The sequence below is a fragment of the Anomaloglossus baeobatrachus genome, chromosome 5 (genome assembly GCF_048569485.1).
Source record: "Anomaloglossus baeobatrachus isolate aAnoBae1 chromosome 5, aAnoBae1.hap1, whole genome shotgun sequence".
In the NCBI taxonomy this organism is placed as follows: domain Eukaryota; kingdom Metazoa; phylum Chordata; class Amphibia; order Anura; family Aromobatidae; genus Anomaloglossus; species Anomaloglossus baeobatrachus.
Genome location: NC_134357.1, coordinates 64,930,362 through 64,948,596, shown reverse-complemented (window position 1 = coordinate 64,948,596; position 18,235 = coordinate 64,930,362). Strand labels below are relative to the sequence as shown.

General features: G+C 47.5%; 1 protein-coding gene across 5 annotated transcripts in view; it reads left to right on the top strand.

Annotated features, from left to right (window-relative positions):
* IDE (insulin degrading enzyme) overlaps positions 1 to 18,235 on the top strand; it is a 206,533-nt gene that overhangs the window by 78,210 nt on the left and 110,088 nt on the right. For all 5 annotated transcript variants that reach the window (XM_075348567.1, XM_075348566.1, XM_075348564.1 and 2 more), the window contains exons 5-8: positions 1,366 to 1,488; positions 13,523 to 13,635; positions 13,795 to 13,957; positions 16,212 to 16,304. In XM_075348567.1, the coding sequence (XP_075204682.1) occupies positions 1,366 to 1,488; positions 13,523 to 13,635; positions 13,795 to 13,957; positions 16,212 to 16,304 (492 nt within the window). The remainder of the gene's footprint in view (positions 1 to 1,365; positions 1,489 to 13,522; positions 13,636 to 13,794; positions 13,958 to 16,211; positions 16,305 to 18,235) is intronic.

Below are 18,235 nucleotides of genomic sequence, written 5' to 3'. Positions count from 1 at the left end.
TTATTACTATTACTATTTTTTTATTTGTTAATATTTTTTATTGTTTTTTATTATTGTTTTTTGTTTTTTATTATTGTTTTTTATTTGTTTTTTAATAATAATAATAATAATAATAACAATAATAATTTTTTTATTTATTATTATTACATATTGAGATGAGATAAGAATACCTCTTTGAGACAGACTGTGCCAGAACAAGGGTACTAAGTGGATACATCTGATCCTTTTTATTCTGATGGCTTCTTTTAAGGGGTCTGATTCGCGGTTTCTTATGGATTTAGGTAGCAACCTCAACACAAGTGTCAGGGTTAGTTCAGAAATGATCCTGTGCTCTGTGCTGCGGTCACGTGGCTGTATGGCACATTTTATCTTTGGTCAGATGGTCTGACATTTCTAGCAGGTGTCCGGTCTGTGGCTAAAGGCCCAGTCACACTAAACAACTTACCAGCGATCCCAACAACGATCCAACCTTATAGGGATCGCTGGTAAGTTGCTAGGAGGTTGCTGGTGAGATGTCACACTGCGACGCTCCAGCGATCCCACCAGCAACCTGACCTGGCAGGGATCGCTGGAGCGTCGCTACACGAGTTGCTGGTGAGCTGTCACACAGGCAGATCTCACCAGTGACAAGCCCCCAGCGCCGCGTGGAAGCGATGCTGCGCTTGGTAACTAAGGTAAATATCGGGTAACCAACCCCATATTTACCTTGGTTACCAGCGTACACCGCTTAGCGCGCTGGCTCCCTGCACACCTAGCCACAGTACACATCGGGTTAATTACCTGATGTGTAGTCCGGCTACATGTGCAGAGAGCAGGAGCCGGCACTGACAGTGTCAGAGCGGCGGACGCTGGTAACGAAGGTAAATATCGGGTAACAAAGGTAAGGGCTTCTTGGTTACCCGATGTTTACCGTGGTTACCAGCGTCCGCAGAAGCCTGCTCCTGCTGCCTGCACATTTAGTTGTTGCTCTGTCGCTGTCACACACAGCGATCTGTGCTTCACAGCGGGAGAGCAACAACTAAAAAATAGCCCAGGACATTCAGCAACAACCAACGACCTCACAGCAGGGGCCAGGTTGTTGCTGGATGTCACACACAGAGACATCACTAGCAACATCGCTGCTGTTCCTTAGCAGCGATGTTGCTAGCGATGTTGCTTAGTGTGACGTGGCCTTAATGGAGTCAGCGTGTCCTAATGCAGACGTCAGCCCTGCGAGTGATGAAAGTAAGTTGGAGGCGGATATGTATAGAGAAGCAGCGTGGTGTGGACTAGTCCTGTACTGGTTTATTTGCAGTTGATTGCAAAGTGCTTTTATTTTGTCTACTTAGCAGAATAATGACAAGCTGCCATTGTTCTTCCTTCCAGGTAATAAGCTTACGCTTGAAACAAGACCTACAAAAGAAGGACTCGACGTGCGACAAGAATTGCTGAAATTCCACTCCACCTTTTATTCTTCTAACCTCATGTCCATCTGTGTGCTCGGAAGAGGTAATGGAAATCGCATAAAGGCTTCATCTATTTGTGGTTCATATAGCTGTTCACCAATTAACAATTTGTTTTCTCTACCAAGATTCCTTCTTTTTCCACTGGAAACCCCTCCCCCCCCCCCTAAAAAAAAAAACACCCTTGGGTTTGTGTATATCTTTAAAATGATATCTGCCCAATGAACCCCTCTTTAGTCAGGGTCCACATGGAGCTGCTCGTCACGGGATTTGCCCCCTTTTTGAGTCCAGTTTTCTACAACAAAACTGAAAGACAAATCCTGATGTGTGATAAAAGCCGAAATGAATGTAGGTACAAAGCTGGAGAGCGGACATGACATATATCAACGCGAGCTTTTGTGTGGCTCTATCCCGTTTTGTTGTTCAATATCACTTTTTGGCTTTAGCTCAGCCTTTTTACGATCAAAAAACAAAATTCCAATAATGCATGACTAAATGTTTAACACCATGCAAACATAGTGCAAAAAAGACCAGAGAAAGGCAAAAACTCCATATATGCATGTCATTTACAGGAGGAAAAGGAGTCAGAAGATGCACAATGAAAATATAGAACCAATTTTATGAAAAAGTAGAAAAACAATTTTTATTGATATAAATCTAGATAAAATTGGAACATGATCCATATTGCACAGAAAGACATTCAGGGGTCTGTGTCTACACCAATAATTATTGATCCAAATCTACAACATAATACATGGAAATACATACCGGTTAAATAAATGGACCACCTAATAATCACTAGAACCCAATTTGGCAAGTAACTGGGGTGGTCTGATCGGTGGTCAGGGTAAACTAGGCAAAAAGTACCTTTTATACTGACATCAAGGGGGCCTACAGAAGCAATAATAGGCTAAATGCCTGTAAATATCAAAAATAATATGCATCTATTATTTAGACCCCCATGATAGCATGATCTAGGCAAACAATTAACACCTGGTGTAATAGGGTGAAAACCCAACCACAGTCAGACCAAAATAACCCCAATACTCACACTGCTTGGGTGATGGTGGAGGACCAACAGATTACCCAAATGCCAAGGAAAGCTTGAGACCTAACGTACGTTTCGCATCTCTAAAATGAAGCAAAGTATATGGCTTCCTCAGAACCTTTTTACTATGTATCATTCACTGTTGAGCCATCATTTATACAAGTGCACAGAAGTAGTATTGTCAGCACGGCAGACGGCATTATGTATGGCGAAGGCCTGGTGCCCATACAGCAGACTTTAGACTGCGGACTGAAATCCATAACACATTCTGGATGTGTCCTGTGAGTATCATTGTATATAGCAACAAATAAAATCCATGTTTTTAAAATAAAAAAAAAAAAACAAAAACCCCAAAATATCTGAGCATAGCAGGAATAAAATAACAAAAACTAGACTGTTAAGAACTGGTGAGAGGTCATCTTTAAAATTGCCGTATATACTAGAATATAAGAATACAATAGACATCCATCAGGGTACAATCATAATATGGAAAGAAAGCCACGGAAAAAACATTCAAGATGAACCGTGGATAGAAAGGCAAACCACATGGATCAAATGCAAAAACAGGAGCACAAAGTGGGTAATATGCAAAATATTACGTATATTTATTAAATATATAAGTACGTATGGCGGAGAAGGTAAAACAAAGGCATGAAAATGCTGGCACTAAAAGGTTACAAGAAGTACTGTGGGTACATAATCACAATCATGATAGGTTGCATGGGTAAGTACAACAACAACAACAAACAGTGGAAGCATCAGTAAATCAGTACAGAGACATAGAGAATAAAGTGCCAGCAGTGCAAAGGATGAAGGTCTGGAGACCCTTCCTAGGGGGGTCTCCAGACCTTCATCCTCTGCACTGCTGGCACTTTATTCTCTACCTCTTGATATTTAGGCTTATTGGGTATGTCTCTGTACTGATTTACTGATGCTTCCACTGTTTGTTGTTGTTGTACTTACCCATGCAACCTATCATGATTGTGATTATGTACCCACAGTACTAATTGTAACCTTTTAGTGCCAGCATTTTCATGCCTTTATTTTACCTTCTCCGCCATACATACTTATATATGTTTAATATACGTAATATTTTGCATATCACCCACTTTGTCCTCCTGTTTTGCATACTAGAATATAAGCCAAGGCACCTAATTTTACCACAAAAAACTGGGAAAACTCCCTGACTTGAGTATAAGCCTAGGGTTGGAAATGCAGCAGCTACTGGTAAACTTCAAAAATAAAAATAGACCAATAAAATGTGCCCTGCAGTAATGTGCCCATCCTTTAGTAATGACCTTATACTGGTCCTCTATTATGCCATTGCTCACATGCACACACAAAAAATTCTTCTCACCTGTCCTCCATTCCCTCGGTGTCCTCCTACCTGCTTCTTGCGGACCGCAGGCACACAGACCCATCGATGCTCTCGGCTGGTATACGGGGCCATCGGTGCCAACAGCGCTTTACTTCAGTTGAATAATTTGTGGCACCGCAAATCGTTCAACTGAAGTAAAGCGCTGATGGCAGCGGCGGCCTTGTGTACCTGCCGAGATCATCGAGGGGTCTGTGTGCCTGCGGTCCGCAAGAAGCAGGTAAGAGGACACCGAGGGAACAGAGGACAGGTGAGGAGAATTTTTTTTTTTGTGGGACCCTCACTTCAGTATAAGCCAAGGGTAAACTTTTTCAGCATAAAAAAAAAAAAAATTCTGAAAAAGTCAGCTTGTACACAAAGTATATACGGTAACAACATCTTGCAGAAGTTCCTATACTTTGTCACACTTGAAAGGTACTGGGTGATCCATATGCCTTGTGTATTTCCAGTTCTCAGACCGTCCTCATTGAAGGTGTTTTCCGGCACCTGACAATTCCACTTTGGGAGATGAGGCGCCACTGAGCTAGTGTCCGACAACTGCAACCAGGTGTGGGCAGGTATTGTGCACGAGATCAGCGGATGGTACTTTATTAGCGCCTCCTGGCTGGAGAGCTGCTGGATAACACTATTTAAAGGGAATTTGTGACAAGGTTTTTGCTACCACATCTGAGAGCGCAGCATCATGTAGGGACAGAGACCCAGATTCCAGCGATTTGTCACTTAATCTTCTGTCTGCTGCTGTTTTGATTAAAAACTATTTTCTTCATCGTTCCTTCCATGGGAGACCCAGACCATGGGTGTATAAATACTGCCTCCGGAGGACACACAAAGTACTACACTCAAAACGTGTAGCTCCTCCCTCCGGGCTATATACACCCCCTGGATGACAATCTAACCAGTTCAATGCTTTGTGTTTCAGGAGGATCACACACACACACACATGCATTCTCTGATTTTTTTTTTTTTTTTTTTTTTTTTTTTTTCATTTTTAAGATTTTATTTTTAAAGATATGGAAGAAAAGCGGGTCCAATCTGGACTCCCGGCATGTCCCTTCACACCCCACTGTGTCGGCGGTGCTGTTAAGGTTAACTTTGCAAGGCTGGAGCCTTCACATGCCGCTGTCAGGTTTCCAGGTTTTCCAGTTCTCTTTTGAATGAGCTTGCCCTCGGTTAACATGGAGTTTACTGTTCTGTTGCCCTACTTCCTGTCCAGCTGCTTAAAAGGCCGCCTCTAAGCCTAGTCCAGTGCCTGAGTATACTGCTTGCTGTGTGCTCCTGCTTTGCTGCTGCTAATCCTGATTACCTTTGGATCCTCCTAAAGACTACCGACCGACTCTGGACCTTACCCGGTTTCTCAAAGCTGTGCCCGGATTCCTTCTGCCATCTTCGGTCAGCACTCTGCCCGGTTCTCTCTGGTTCGTAACCACTCTGGACAATCATCCCGTACGGACACTCCTGGACTTTTACCGCTTGCCCCTTGTGTCCCGGCTGCTGCGCATTTAGGCCTTCCGGGGTGATTGCCGGACAGTCCCTGTATAGGGGTTCGCTCTGGTGGTCTCCCTGGGGGAGTCCGGTGCATGGCCCCGGGAATTCCCTTCGCTCCGTTTCGGGAAGGTATTTGTGTATTTGTACCGCTGTGTTTTCCGTTGTGTATCTACCGTGGTTACATATTATAAAATATCTTGTACCAAGAACTCGTCTCTGATTGTCATTGCCCTACGCTATCGAAATCCTCAGAACATATATAAGTATTACAGCCGCGCTCCTTCAACATCCTTTTCAGGCTCTGGTTTGAAGTGGGAGCCATCACGGTCCTCTCTGCTGTGCAGGAGACCGGTCTCCATCCGCAGCCCTGTCAGGTTCCTGCTGGACGGAGCATTTGACCTTCCCTCAGGGACATGGCCCTGCGTCTCAAAAGCTAAGTATTGAGACGTTTTTCAGGGGTCCCGGGTACTTTTATTGATGGGAGAGTATGTTATTTGTCTTTTACTGTAATTCCGGCCGGTTCTCGGTGTTTTTCCGGAGAACCGCGCCGGGGGTGCCTGCTCGTCGGCCGCACGCTACTAATCTAGGCCCCGGCTTCAGTTTGGGCCTAGTTTCGGTTTCAGCGTCCCTGCATGTCACTCATGCAGATGCATAGGTGGCGCCGCCCACCGGCCGGCTAGCAGAGGGGAGGACACTCCTTTCTGTGGAGATGTTCCCTCCCCTGTATCGCTCCCTGGCCCTCTGGTTTCCCGCTCTTGGGCTTCTCCCCGCCCCCCTCCTCCTTCCAGCGCCATTTTCTCAGCGTTCTTACACTGATCGGCGCTGGATGCTGCAGCTGCTGCTTTTGGAGAAGGCTGACGCTTTACTGGGGGTCTGAGCTGTGGAATCCGGAGGGCACACAGAGAGCGGTCTGGTAAGCCACAACCTCTGGTTGTGGGCTTTTTATTATACACTCTCAGGGCATTCTACAGGAGTGTATTCCAGCTGCAGAGCCTCACCTCAGCAGCATGTCTGTCACTAGGAGCAAGGCTGCAAAGCTGTACGCTATATGCACTGCTTGTAAGCTCATTCTGCCAGAGCCAAGCACATACCCACATTGTGATGCCTGCTCTAACATGGTGATCCCTCAGCCTGGAGCCTCCTCAGGGGTTCCTCCGGCCAATCCAGCCCCGGTGGCTGATCCCCCGGCCTGGGTAGCAACTTTTTCCAGAGCTATTTCCCAGTCTTTTGCCGACTCTATGGGACAACTGTCCCGGACACTGCAGACCATGCATCAGCCTCCTTCTCAGGCTGCCTCTGTTGCTCCGAGCTCTGCAGAGCCCTCAGAGCATGTTTTAGGACCCCGTCCTCCTAAACGGAGACGCAGGGACCCTTCTCCTTCCTCGTCCCACGGCTCTGATTCTCGGGCCGAGGTGCAGGGCGAGGAGGATACTTTTACTGTGGGTTCAGACGCTAGCTCTAGGTACCCCATTGCCTTGTCTGAGGATGATGCGGATGTTAGTGACTTGATTGCGTCCATTAACTCCGTTCTGAACCTCACGCCACCAGTGTCAGAGGAACCAGCCTCTCTGGTGGAGATACATCAGTTTGCCTCACCTAAGAAGGCTCGGAGTACGTTTTTTAACTACTCCAGTTTTCAGGCCACTGTCACCAAACCCAGGGCCTGTCCTGACAAACGCTTTCCAAAGCGTAGTTCTGATGACCGTTTTCCCTTTCCACCAGATGTGGTAAAGGAGTGGGCTCAGTCCCCAAAGGTAGACCCTCCGGTGTCTAGAATCTCAGCCCGCACAGTCGTAGCGGTGGCTGATGGCACCTCTCTTAAGGATCCCACTGACCGACAGGTTGACCTTCTGGCCAAGTCTGTATATGAGGCGGCAGGAGCCTCCTTCTCCCCGTCTTTTGCGGCAGTGTGGGCTCTTAAGGCAGTCTCTGCCTCTCTGGTGGAGATACATTCCCTCACCAGGGACTCTATGCCTGAGATGGAGGCCTTAACTTCTCAGGCTTCGTCTTTTTCATCCTACGCCATGTCTGCCATTCTGGAGGCTTCTCACCGCACGGCGGTGGCCTCCGCTAATTCTCTCGCGATCCGCAGGATTTTGTGGCTTCGAGAGTGGAAGGCAGACGCTTCTTCTAAGAAGTATCTTGCGGGCCTCCCCTTTGCTGGGTCCCGGCTGTTTGGTGAACAACTGGATGAAATAATTAAGGAAGCGACTGGAGGGAAGAGTACTTCCTTGCCACAAGCTAAAGCCAAGAGACCTGTCCAGGGCAGGAACCAATCGAGGTTTCGTTCCTTTCGTTCCTCGAACTGGTCAGCCTCTAAGCCCTCAGCCTCGTCCACTACCGCAGCCAAGGATCGTAAACCCATCTGGCGCGCAAAGCCGCGTCCTCAGAAGTCCGGAGGAGCCGCTGCCACTAAGGCAGCCCCCTCTTGACTATCTGGCTGCGCCAGCAACGTCCTTAGTCGATGGCAGGCTCTCCGATCAGTGGGTGCGGGATATCATCTCCCACGGCTACAGGATAGAATTTTCTTCCAGCCCGCCAAACAGATTTTTTCTGTCCACCCCTCCCTGCTCCAAGGCCGCCGCCTTCTCTCAGGCCGTGGCATCCCTGCAGGCCAACGGGGTTATTGTTCCGGTTCCCGCTCAGGAACGGTTCAGTGGTTTCTACTCCAACCTCTTTCTAGTCCCCAAGAAGGACGGTTCCTTCCGGCCCATCCTGGATCTCAAGCTTCTCAACAAGCATGTTCAGGTGCGGCGTTTTCGCATGGAGTCTCTGAGATCGGTCATTGCATCAATGACCCAAGGAGATTTTCTGGCATCCATCGACATCAGGGATGCCTATCTACACGTGCCTATCGCGGTTTCACACCAGCGTTGGCTCCGCTTTGCAATCGGAGAGGAACACTTCCAATTCGTGGCTCTCCCCTTCGGGTTAGCCACGGCCCCTCGTGTTTTCACCAAGGTTATGGCAGCAGTGGTTGCGGTTCTGCACCTTCAGGGGTTGGCAGTAATCCCCTACCTGGACGATCTTCTAGTCAAGGCCTCATCCAGGGCAGACTGCCAGCGGAGTGTCTCGCTCACTCTCGCCACGCTAGTTCAGTTCGGGTGGCTTGTCAACCTGCCCAAGTCCACTCTGACCCCGACCCAGGGGCTTCTGTACCTAGGGATGCAATTCGAGACTCTGCCGGCACTTGTGAAGTTGCCCTTGGTCAAACAGCAGTCCCTTCAGCTAGCGGTGCGCTCTCTGCTGAGGCACCGCCGTCATTCCATCAGACACCTCATGCAGGTGCTGGGTCAGATGGTGGCGTCAATGGAAGCGGTTCCATTTGCACAGTTCCATCTGCGTCCCCTGCAGTTGGACATTCTCCGCTGTTGGAACAAGCGGACCTCTTCCCTGCACAAGCTAGTGGCTCTGTCGCCACAGACCAGGAGCTCTCTTCAGTGGTGGTTTCAGCCCCTCTCTCTGTCACAGGGACGCTCCTTCCTGACTCCGTCCTGGGTGATTCTCACCACAGATGCCAGCCTCTCCGGTTGGGGAGCAGTTTTTCTCCATCACCGAGCACAGGGCACTTGGACTCCGTCCGAATCAGCCCTCCCGATCAATGTGCTGGAGATCAGAGCTGTGTTTCTAGCTCTCCTAGCCTTGCACCACCTGTTGGCGGGCAGGCACATTCGAGTCCAGTCGGACAACGCAACAACGGTTGCCTACATCAATCACCAGGGCGGAACTCGCAGCCGCCTGGCGATGTTGGAGGTTCAACGAATCCTCCAGTGGACGGAGGACTCCAAGTCCACCATATCAGCAGTCCACATCCCAGGCGTCGAAAACTGGGAGGCCGATTATCTCAGCCGTCAAACCGTGGACAGCGGCGAGTGGGCCCTACACCCGGCAGTCTTCAGGTCAATCTGCCGCAAGTGGGGTACTCCGGAAGTGGATCTAATGGCATCCCGGCACAACAACAAGGTGCCGGCTTACGTGGCTCGCTCCCATGATCCTCAGGCCTTCGCAGCGGATGCGCTGGTTCAGGATTGGTCACAGTTCCGTCTGGCGTACGTGTTTCCCCCGCTAGCTCTCTTGCCCAGGGTTCTGCGCAAGATCAGAATAGGGGGCCGTTGGGTCATACTCATTGCCCCGGACTGGCCCAGGCGAGCTTGGTACCCAGACCTGCTCCGCCTGTCTGTACAGGTGCCGTGGCATCTCCCAGACCGCCCAGACCTTCTTCTCTCTCAAGGTCCGTTTTTCCGCCAGAATTCTGCGGCTCTCAGATTGACGGCGTGGCTCTTGAGTCCTGGATCTTGACGGCTTCAGGTATTCCCTCTGAGGTCCTCTCCACTATGACTCAGGCTCGGAAGTCTTCCTCGGCCAAGATTTATCACAGGACTTGGAGGATCTTCATGTCCTGGTGTCGCTCTTCCGACCATGCTCCTTGGCCGTCCTCCTTGCCGACCATCCTGTCTTTTCTACAGTCTGGTCTACAGCTAGGACTGTCCCTCAATTCCCTCAAAGGACAGGTGTCGGCTCTGTCGGTATTATTCCAGCGGCGTATCGCCCGACTGGCTCAGGTGCGCACCTTCATGCAGGGCGCAGCTCACATCATTCCTCCTTACTGGCGGCCTTTGGATCCCTGGGACCTTAATCTGGTCCTCACGGCCTTACAGAAACCCCCCTTTGAGCCTCTTAGGGAGGTTCCCTTGTTTAGACTTTTCACAGAAAGTTGTTTTTCTAGTAACCATAACTTCTCTCAGGAGAGTTTCTGATTTGGCTGCGCTCTCTTCGGAATCCCCCTTTTTGGTGTTTCACCAAGACAAGGTGGTTCTTCGTCCGACTCCGGACTTTCTCCCTAAGGTGGTGTCTTCCTTCCACCTTAACCAGGACATTTCTTTGCCCTCTCTTTGTCCGGCCCCTGTGCATCGCTTTGAGAAGGCGTTGCACACCTTGGATTTGGTGCGAGCGCTCCGAATCTATGTGTCACGCACCGCCGTTTTTAGGCGGTGCACCTCACTTTTTGTGCTAACCACGGGTCAGCGCAAGGGTCTCTCTGCTTCTAAACCGACCCTAGCTCGTTGGATTAGGTCGGCTATCGCCGATGCCTACCAGTGTTCTCAGGTGCCTCCCCCGCCGGGGATTAAGGCGCACTCGACCAGAGCTGTCGGTGCCTCCTGGGCTTTCAGGCACCAGGCTACGGCTCAGCAGGTTTGTCAGGCTGCCACTTGGTCCAGTCTGCACACTTTTTCGAAGCACTACCAAGTGCATGCTCATGCTTCGGCAGATGCGAGCTTGGGCAGATGCATCCTTCAGGCGGCTGTCGCCCATTTGTGAAGTTAGGTTTTGCCTACTTCTCAGTTTGGTTTATTTCCCACCCATGGACTGCTTTGGAACGTCCCATGGTCTGGGTCTCCCATGGAAGGAACGATGAAGAAAAAGAGAATTTTGTTTACTTACCGTAAATTCTTTTTCTTATAGTTCCGACATGGGAGACCCAGCACCCTCCCTGTTGCCTGTTGGCAGTTTTTGTTCCGTGTGTTTTCACGGGCTGTTGTTGTAGACAGAGTTCCGGTTTTTCCGAGTTTTACTCTCTCTACTTATGGGTGGATGTCCTCCTTCAGCTTTTGCACTGAACTGGTTAGATTGTCATCCAGGGGGTGTATATAGCCCGGAGGGAGGAGCTACACGTTTTGAGTGTAGTACTTTGTGTGTCCTCCGGAGGCAGTAGCTATACACCCATGGTCTGGGTCTCCCATGTCGGAACTATAAGAAAAAGAATTTACGGTAAGTAACAAAATTCTCTTTTTATCTGCTGCAGATCTACCAGTTCTCTGAATTCTGAGCTCTGTATAATGCCGTCCACACCACTGATTGGCTGCTTTGTGTAGTCTCTGCATAGCCAGCTGCCAATCAATACTGGGGGCATGGCTGTACAGAGCTCATTAATGTGTAGGACTAGGTTTACTAGTCCACTAGTAATCTAGTTATAAAACGTTGATTTTTATAAAGAAAAAAACAACCCACAAGAAAAAGGAGCTCAGTAAGTGACACACTGCTGGAATCAAGGTCTCTGCCCTTACATCTATCCAACTATCTTGCGGTTGTCAGATTATTTAGCAAAAACCTGCTGACAGAACTGCTTCTGTACAACGATTTTATTTATTTATTATTTTTTTTTTGACACCTTTTTTTAATGTTGTATTGGATTTAAAACTTCTCATCAATGAGGAGGCTGCTGCCATGTGAAGATGTGGGACCCTTCTCTGTAGAGAGCTGTGCCTGAGGCTGAACTTCAGTCGTCCCTGGGCCTCTGCCAGCAGAAATGTGATCTGGACTAGTGATACTTGCAGTGTTGCTGTACACTCTTGTGTTTGTCGCTGGGATACCTTCTGTTTTGGAGATGCCAATATCTAGTGTCATGTTTTTAAGTGTCTTCCTTTTTTAATGTTAAAGCCTTTTACAAAACATTTAGAAAAGAGGAAGAAAAACTACCCCAAAAACTTTTTTTTTTTTTTTTTTTTGTTGTTGTTATACTGTCATTTTAAAGGGAACTTGTCACCTCTAAAAAAGTGTTACCCTCAGATTTAGGGGGCAAGAGGCTCCAGGGAGAAAATAAAGTTAATTCCCCCTTCAGCCACTTCCCTAATAACCCACACTAATGACCACCGTAGACGAGGGAGAACAAAACTTTTTTTTTTTTTTTTTTCTTTTTTTGCTTCCCTGTAGTCTGCCAAGCGTGATTTAAGAGCTATTTACTTGCAGAAGACTCTTATGGTGGTGTCATACACAGGGACGATGACGACGACATCGCTGCTAAGTCGCCATTTTCTGTGACGTAGCAACAACCTCAACAGCGACGTCGCTGTGTGTGACACAGAACAACGATCAGACCCCTGCTGCGAGATCGCTGCTCGCTCTTGAATATTCCAGGTCATTTTTTGATCGCTGCTATCCCGCTGCGCCACATGCATCCATGTGTTTGACAGCGCAGCAGCGACGGTCGCGACGACGCTGAAGGCAGTGACGTAGGACTGAGGGCGTGTTTTTGCGGTGTATTTTACAACCCCCTACACGACTCCGATTGGTGGTCACAACAGCATTCCGATTCGGTAACCTGCCGAAGGCGTTACAGTGATTTCATTCTTTAAGTTCCATTCTTTGTTCCACGTAGTAGAGTCTGTCTGGTGTCGCTAGTGTGTCGTTCTTTGTGTCTTCCTTTGCTTGGCATGGTCACCCAATCGGGCGCCGCTGTAGTGATCACCAATCTGAATAGAGGGGTGTGAAAAAGGCAACGCAAAGGCGCTGTAGCGATCACCATTCGGAACAGAGGGGCGTGAAAAAGGCAACGCAAAACATGTCTAGGGGTAGACACCACGCCTCTATCAAGGTCTGAGTCGTCGCACAGCAACGCGTGTGACACCGCACAGCGACCGTCGTCTCTTTGATCGCTGCTCTGTCGCTGCTTAAAATGACATGTTTGACAGCTAACTAGCGATCATCTAAGGTTACATGCGCATGCTGCTTTTTTTTTTTTTCCTGCTTTTTTTGCTGCTTTTTTGGCTGCAGTTTTGTTGTCCGAACTTTCTGACATTTGACTTCCCAGCAAAGTCTGAGAAGTCAGATTTGTCATGCGCACGTTGCAGTTTATTTGTCAGCGTTTTATTTGTCAAAGGTTTGTGACAAAAAAAATGCAGCATGTTCATTCTTCCTGCGTTTTTGTCAACATTTGTCACAAAAACGCAGCAAAAACGCAGGGTGTGAAAAACGCACCGAAAACGCACCTAAAATTACATGCGTTTTTTGTGACATTTTTAGGCTCTCTGACAAGGTGCAGTTTTGGCTGCAGTTTGTGAACACAAAAAGATGCAGCGTGCGCATGTAGCCTAAGGTCGCTGTTGCGTCACAGGAAATGGTGACATAACGTCGTTGTCGTTGTGTGTGAACCCAGCATTAGTTCTGTAGGTAAATGGCTTTGCTGGATGAGACAGGTTCTCTACAAGCTCAAAGGATTGTGTAAATTTTCAGTGGAGACGTGAATAGTGATCAGGTTTGCACAGGCTTCAGCATTTAATTCCTGCACGTTGCAATCTTGAGGAAGAATTAAAATGGATTGTACGTCAGACTGTATGAGATCACATTATGTAATGTTATATATTATTTTCAAGTATGTTTTTGTTTTGCACACAGAGACCCTTGATGAGTTGACAGAGCTGTTGGTGAAATTGTTCGCAGAAGTGGAAAATAAAAATGTCCCCGTTCCAGAATTTACAGAAAATCCCTTCCAGAAGCAATATTTGCAGGTACGTCCTGATGCGCCACATAACACTACATCAGGATAAACTCGATTTATATATAATTCTGACGCAAAAAAAAAAAAGGCGGCATTCTCTTCTGAGGGTGAGGAATACAGATCTTAATCAAAGACTTTAATATATTTATTTTTTTTTTCCTTTTTATAGAAAATGTACAAAATAGTGCCTATTAAAGACATTAGAAATCTGTATGTCACATTCCCAATTCCGGACCTCCAGAAGTATTACAAATCCAACCCCGGTCATTATCTTGGGCACCTCATTGGACATGAAGGTCCTGGAAGTCTGCTGTCCGAACTTAAGTCCAAAGGTAAATCGAGCGCTCCCCAACAAGACTTCTACAAGTTTGTAGGTGAACTCTTCGATCTGATCAGTAATGGGACTTAAACAGTTTATATTATAATATGTACAGAACTTCATTCTGTTTAAACTTAGAACATCCATTTTTCTTCCATTTTTGCAATTTGGGCTCAGACATTTCAGTCTGAGGATTAGTAAAAAAATGGATTCAAATAATCTTTTTTTTTTTTTTCTTCTGTTTTTGACCCTATCCTGTCATATGTCGTACGATTACGTCCGGCAGAAGGAAGCTTGCGTCCTTCCTGGCAGACCGTGTTGGTGCACAATAAGGCTGCGTGCTCACAATCAATGTTTGTAGTGGTTTGGACGCAGCATGCTTCAGTTGCTTCCAAAACACTGCGTTGTACAGTACAAGCACAGTGGAAAGGATTTCTAGAAATCCTGTGCACACTGTGCTTCTTTTTTCCGCAGCAAACTGACCTGTGGAGCGTTTTCTAGACCGCAGCATGTGGTTTTTTTTGTTTTTTTTTTGCTGCGGATTTGCATGCGGGCTCCGTAGGGAGAACATAAGCGAGAGACCGCAGCGCACTGATCCCTGATCGTAGGCACAGTCTGCTGCAGCAGAGACATGCAACCCTGCCGGTCAGGAATCGCTGCGTTCTCAACACAGCGAGGCCTGATTGTGGGCACATAACTTTAAGTATTTTTGTTGCAGAAACAGAGTATAAATTCTCAAAGTTTTTGAGTTATTGGTAATTTTTTTTTTTTATTATACAACCCGACCCCCCCCCCTCTCCTCCCTATTAAAAACACCCCAACAGCAGAGCCAAGCTACTCAGGGCTGCTGTTAACCACTTACATGCCACTGTCGATTTCTGACATGCACATTTACAGCATGCAAACCTTGGGGTCTCTCCCCTGTGATTCGCTTGTGGATTGCTGTGATAGCTGCTGGAGACTGCCTTTACAATGCTCCTATGAACACCAGTCTGTGGCTGCTGTTCATAGACTGATTTTTTTTTTTTTTTTTGTACTTGCATACTGTAACACTTAAGTAATGTGGTAAGTGATTGGACTATTACAGGCTCAAGTCCCTTGTAAAGGGACTAACATAGTGGGGGGAAAAAGTAATATTTAAGTAATTTCTCCACGTGCTGCCCGACTACTGTTAAAAATAACTGATTAATTTTACAGACGGGTCAACGCGTTTGTGGACCTGTTATGTGTGAATATAGTAAACTGTTTAAGGCCCGTTTCACACGTCAGTGAAAAACACAGACGTTTTTCACTGGCGTGTAAAACACGCACATGTCCCTCCGTGTGCCGTGAATCACGGCACACGTGGGTTGTCTAAGTGCAATCCGAGCTCCGTTCTCCGTGGCCTGTGATTGCACTTAGAAATGCGCCCGCTCCCGCTCTCCATGGTGCTGATCGCTCCCGCGGTGCAGCATCCGGCCGGCGCTAGCCCCTGCAGCAGCTGCTTCCGGGTCGGCTGTGTCGTGCATCATTAATATGTGCGATAGTAATCAGCCGGCTTAGAAGCAGCAGGCCGCACGGGCTGCAGAGAGCGCGGCTGAAGCCGGGTGAGTAAAAATGTTTATTTTAAATGCACGTTTTTTTCTGGCACGTGTTTCACGGACCACACCACTGCGTGGTCTGTGGGACATCAGTGATGCCAGAAAAAAATGGACATGTCTCCGTGCAGCAATCACGCACACGCGGGTACGCCGCACGGAGACGCGTGCAGTGAAAAATCACTGACGTGTGAGCAGACCCATTCATTATACTGGGTCTGCGTATGTCAGTGATTCTGGTACGTTTAAAAAAAAGCACAAACGTACCAGAATCACTGACGTGTGAAAGGGGCCTAATGGAAAGAAGTCTTTTGCGCATTATCTTTTTGGTGAAACAGCATGGACAAGTGAACTGTCTGTCAAGCTTATACTTTATGCTGACTATGGACCACCGCTTGTTGTGTGGTGGGTGCCTGCGGCAGCTACAGTGTCATCAGGAGGTTAAATAGGTGCTCTGGCCTGCACACAACAAGGCAAAGGGAGCAAGGAACACGAGTGGGGGCTAGCGAGGATTGATAACCAACATTCACCGGGCTGCTTCTTGGGTGGTGGTCGTGGTGGTTTGTTGTTTGTTTTTTCTATACCTATTTTACTGTGACAGTAGCACATCTCAGATGGTAAATGTGCCCTATAAATTACTTTTAACTCTTTACGGTGTGGTTTTGTTTTTGTTTTTTTTTGTTTTCATAGGCTGGGTAAATACTCTGGTTGGAGGCCAGAAAGAGGGCGCCAAAGGATTCATGTTCTTCATCATCAATGTAGATCTTACTGAAGAAGGCCTGTGTGAGTAATGTAATGATCCACCAGAGGTATAGGGGTTGGCATGGGATTTCCCTTTTAGGTGTGTGTTTTTGTTTTTTGTTTTTTTTTTGTATAAGGTATATACGCATAAGATATTTGAGGATGTGTGTTTTGGCCATAGAGCTGCTTTATGCAGCACTTTATATACTGCTCTCTGTGCACCTGCCGCACTATATTGGTGTTAGATCTGTTCCTGTTAGGCTACTTTCACACACCAGTTTTTTGGCATCAGGCACAATCCGGCGTCTGCCTGATGCAACGGATCCGGCACAGAATATGTTAAAATGGATGCGCCGGATCTTTTCTTCTTCTTTTTTTTTTTTTTTTTTTTTTTGGACGGATGTGGTATACCTGATCCATCAAAAAACTGTTCCAGCGCATCTATTTTTGCATTTGTTTCGTCCGTTTTTTTTTTTTGCTGGATCCGTATTTTTACATTACATTGAAGCATGCCCAGTTTAAAAAAACAGATCCGGCATCCGCATCCGTTTTTTGCCGCATTATTCCGGATCCGGCGTCCATAGGCTTCCATTGTAAATCACGCCGTAGATCCGGCGCAATGCGTGTTTTTTGTCAGACAAAAAACGTTACAAGAGACGTTCCATCCGGCTGCCGCCTTAGCCAATTACGACGGATCCAGCAAAAGCCGGATGCAACGCAAGGCCATCAGGCACAATCCGGCGCTAATACAAATCAATGGGGATAAAACTGATCCGGCGCCGGACGCGTTTTATCCATTTTTTTTTTTTTCCGGATTGTGCCTGATGGGGGAAAATAAACTGATGTGTGAAAGTAGCCTTAGGCTGCTTTCACACATCCGGTTTGAGCAGTGCGGCTCAATCCGGCTGTGAAGCCTATGCAACGGATTCGGTGAAAACACCGCATCCTTTGCATAAGTTTTTTACATGCGGCCGGTCCGGTTTTTGCCGCTTGCGGCATGCTACTGAGCATGCGCAGTGGCAAAAACCGCATGTGGCGGCCGGATGCGGTTTTTGCCGCATCGCGCCGCATCCGGCATCCATAGGGATGCATTGGGAAAAGCGCCGCATCGGCCGGATGCGGCGCGATGCGGTTTTTTTTTGCCGGAGCAAAATACGTGCCAGGGAACGTTCCATCCGGCCGCCGCATCGGCTAAATCTGCCGCATGCGGCAAAAACCGGACCGACCGCAAGCCCATGCGGCACAATGCGGCACTAATTAAAGTCTATGCAGGAAAAACGCAACCGGCAGCAAAAAAAAAACGGTTGCGGTTTTCCTGCAAAGTGCCGGATTGTGCCGCATTGCAAAAGCCGGATGTGTGAAAGCAGCCTTACTGTATTGATTGCCTCATTCTGTTTCATGGTAAGAGACTACACGGATTTATAAATAAAGCTAAACTTTAAGAAATATTGTGTAACTTTTTTTCTCAATACTGGCAAATCCGCAATAAAATGTCTACCATAACTAGTTGTGACAAATTGCTGCTTATTCATACAATATGCAGGTATTCTCCACCACAAGTTGGTGCACGGCTAATACAGTAGGTACCATATACATTTTATTTCTTTATCGTTCCTATGGGAGACCCAGACATTGGGTGTATAGCTTCTGCCTCCGGAGGACACACAAAGTACTACACTCAAAATTGTAGCTCCTCCCTCTGAGCCTATACACCCCCTGGAGAACCAGATCTAGCCAGTTCATTGCTTTGTGTTCAGGAGGTCATACATCCACACATGCATTCTCATCTGATTTTTTTGGAAAGAGTTTGAAGAAAAGCGGGTCCAAGCTGGACTCCCGGCATGTCCCTTCTCACCCCACTGTGTCGGCGGTGCTGTTAAGGTTGATTCCAAGGCTGGAGCCTTACATGCCGCGCTCCTTCACCATCCCTCCTGGGCTCTGGCTTGAAGTGGGAGCCAGCACGGTTCTCCATG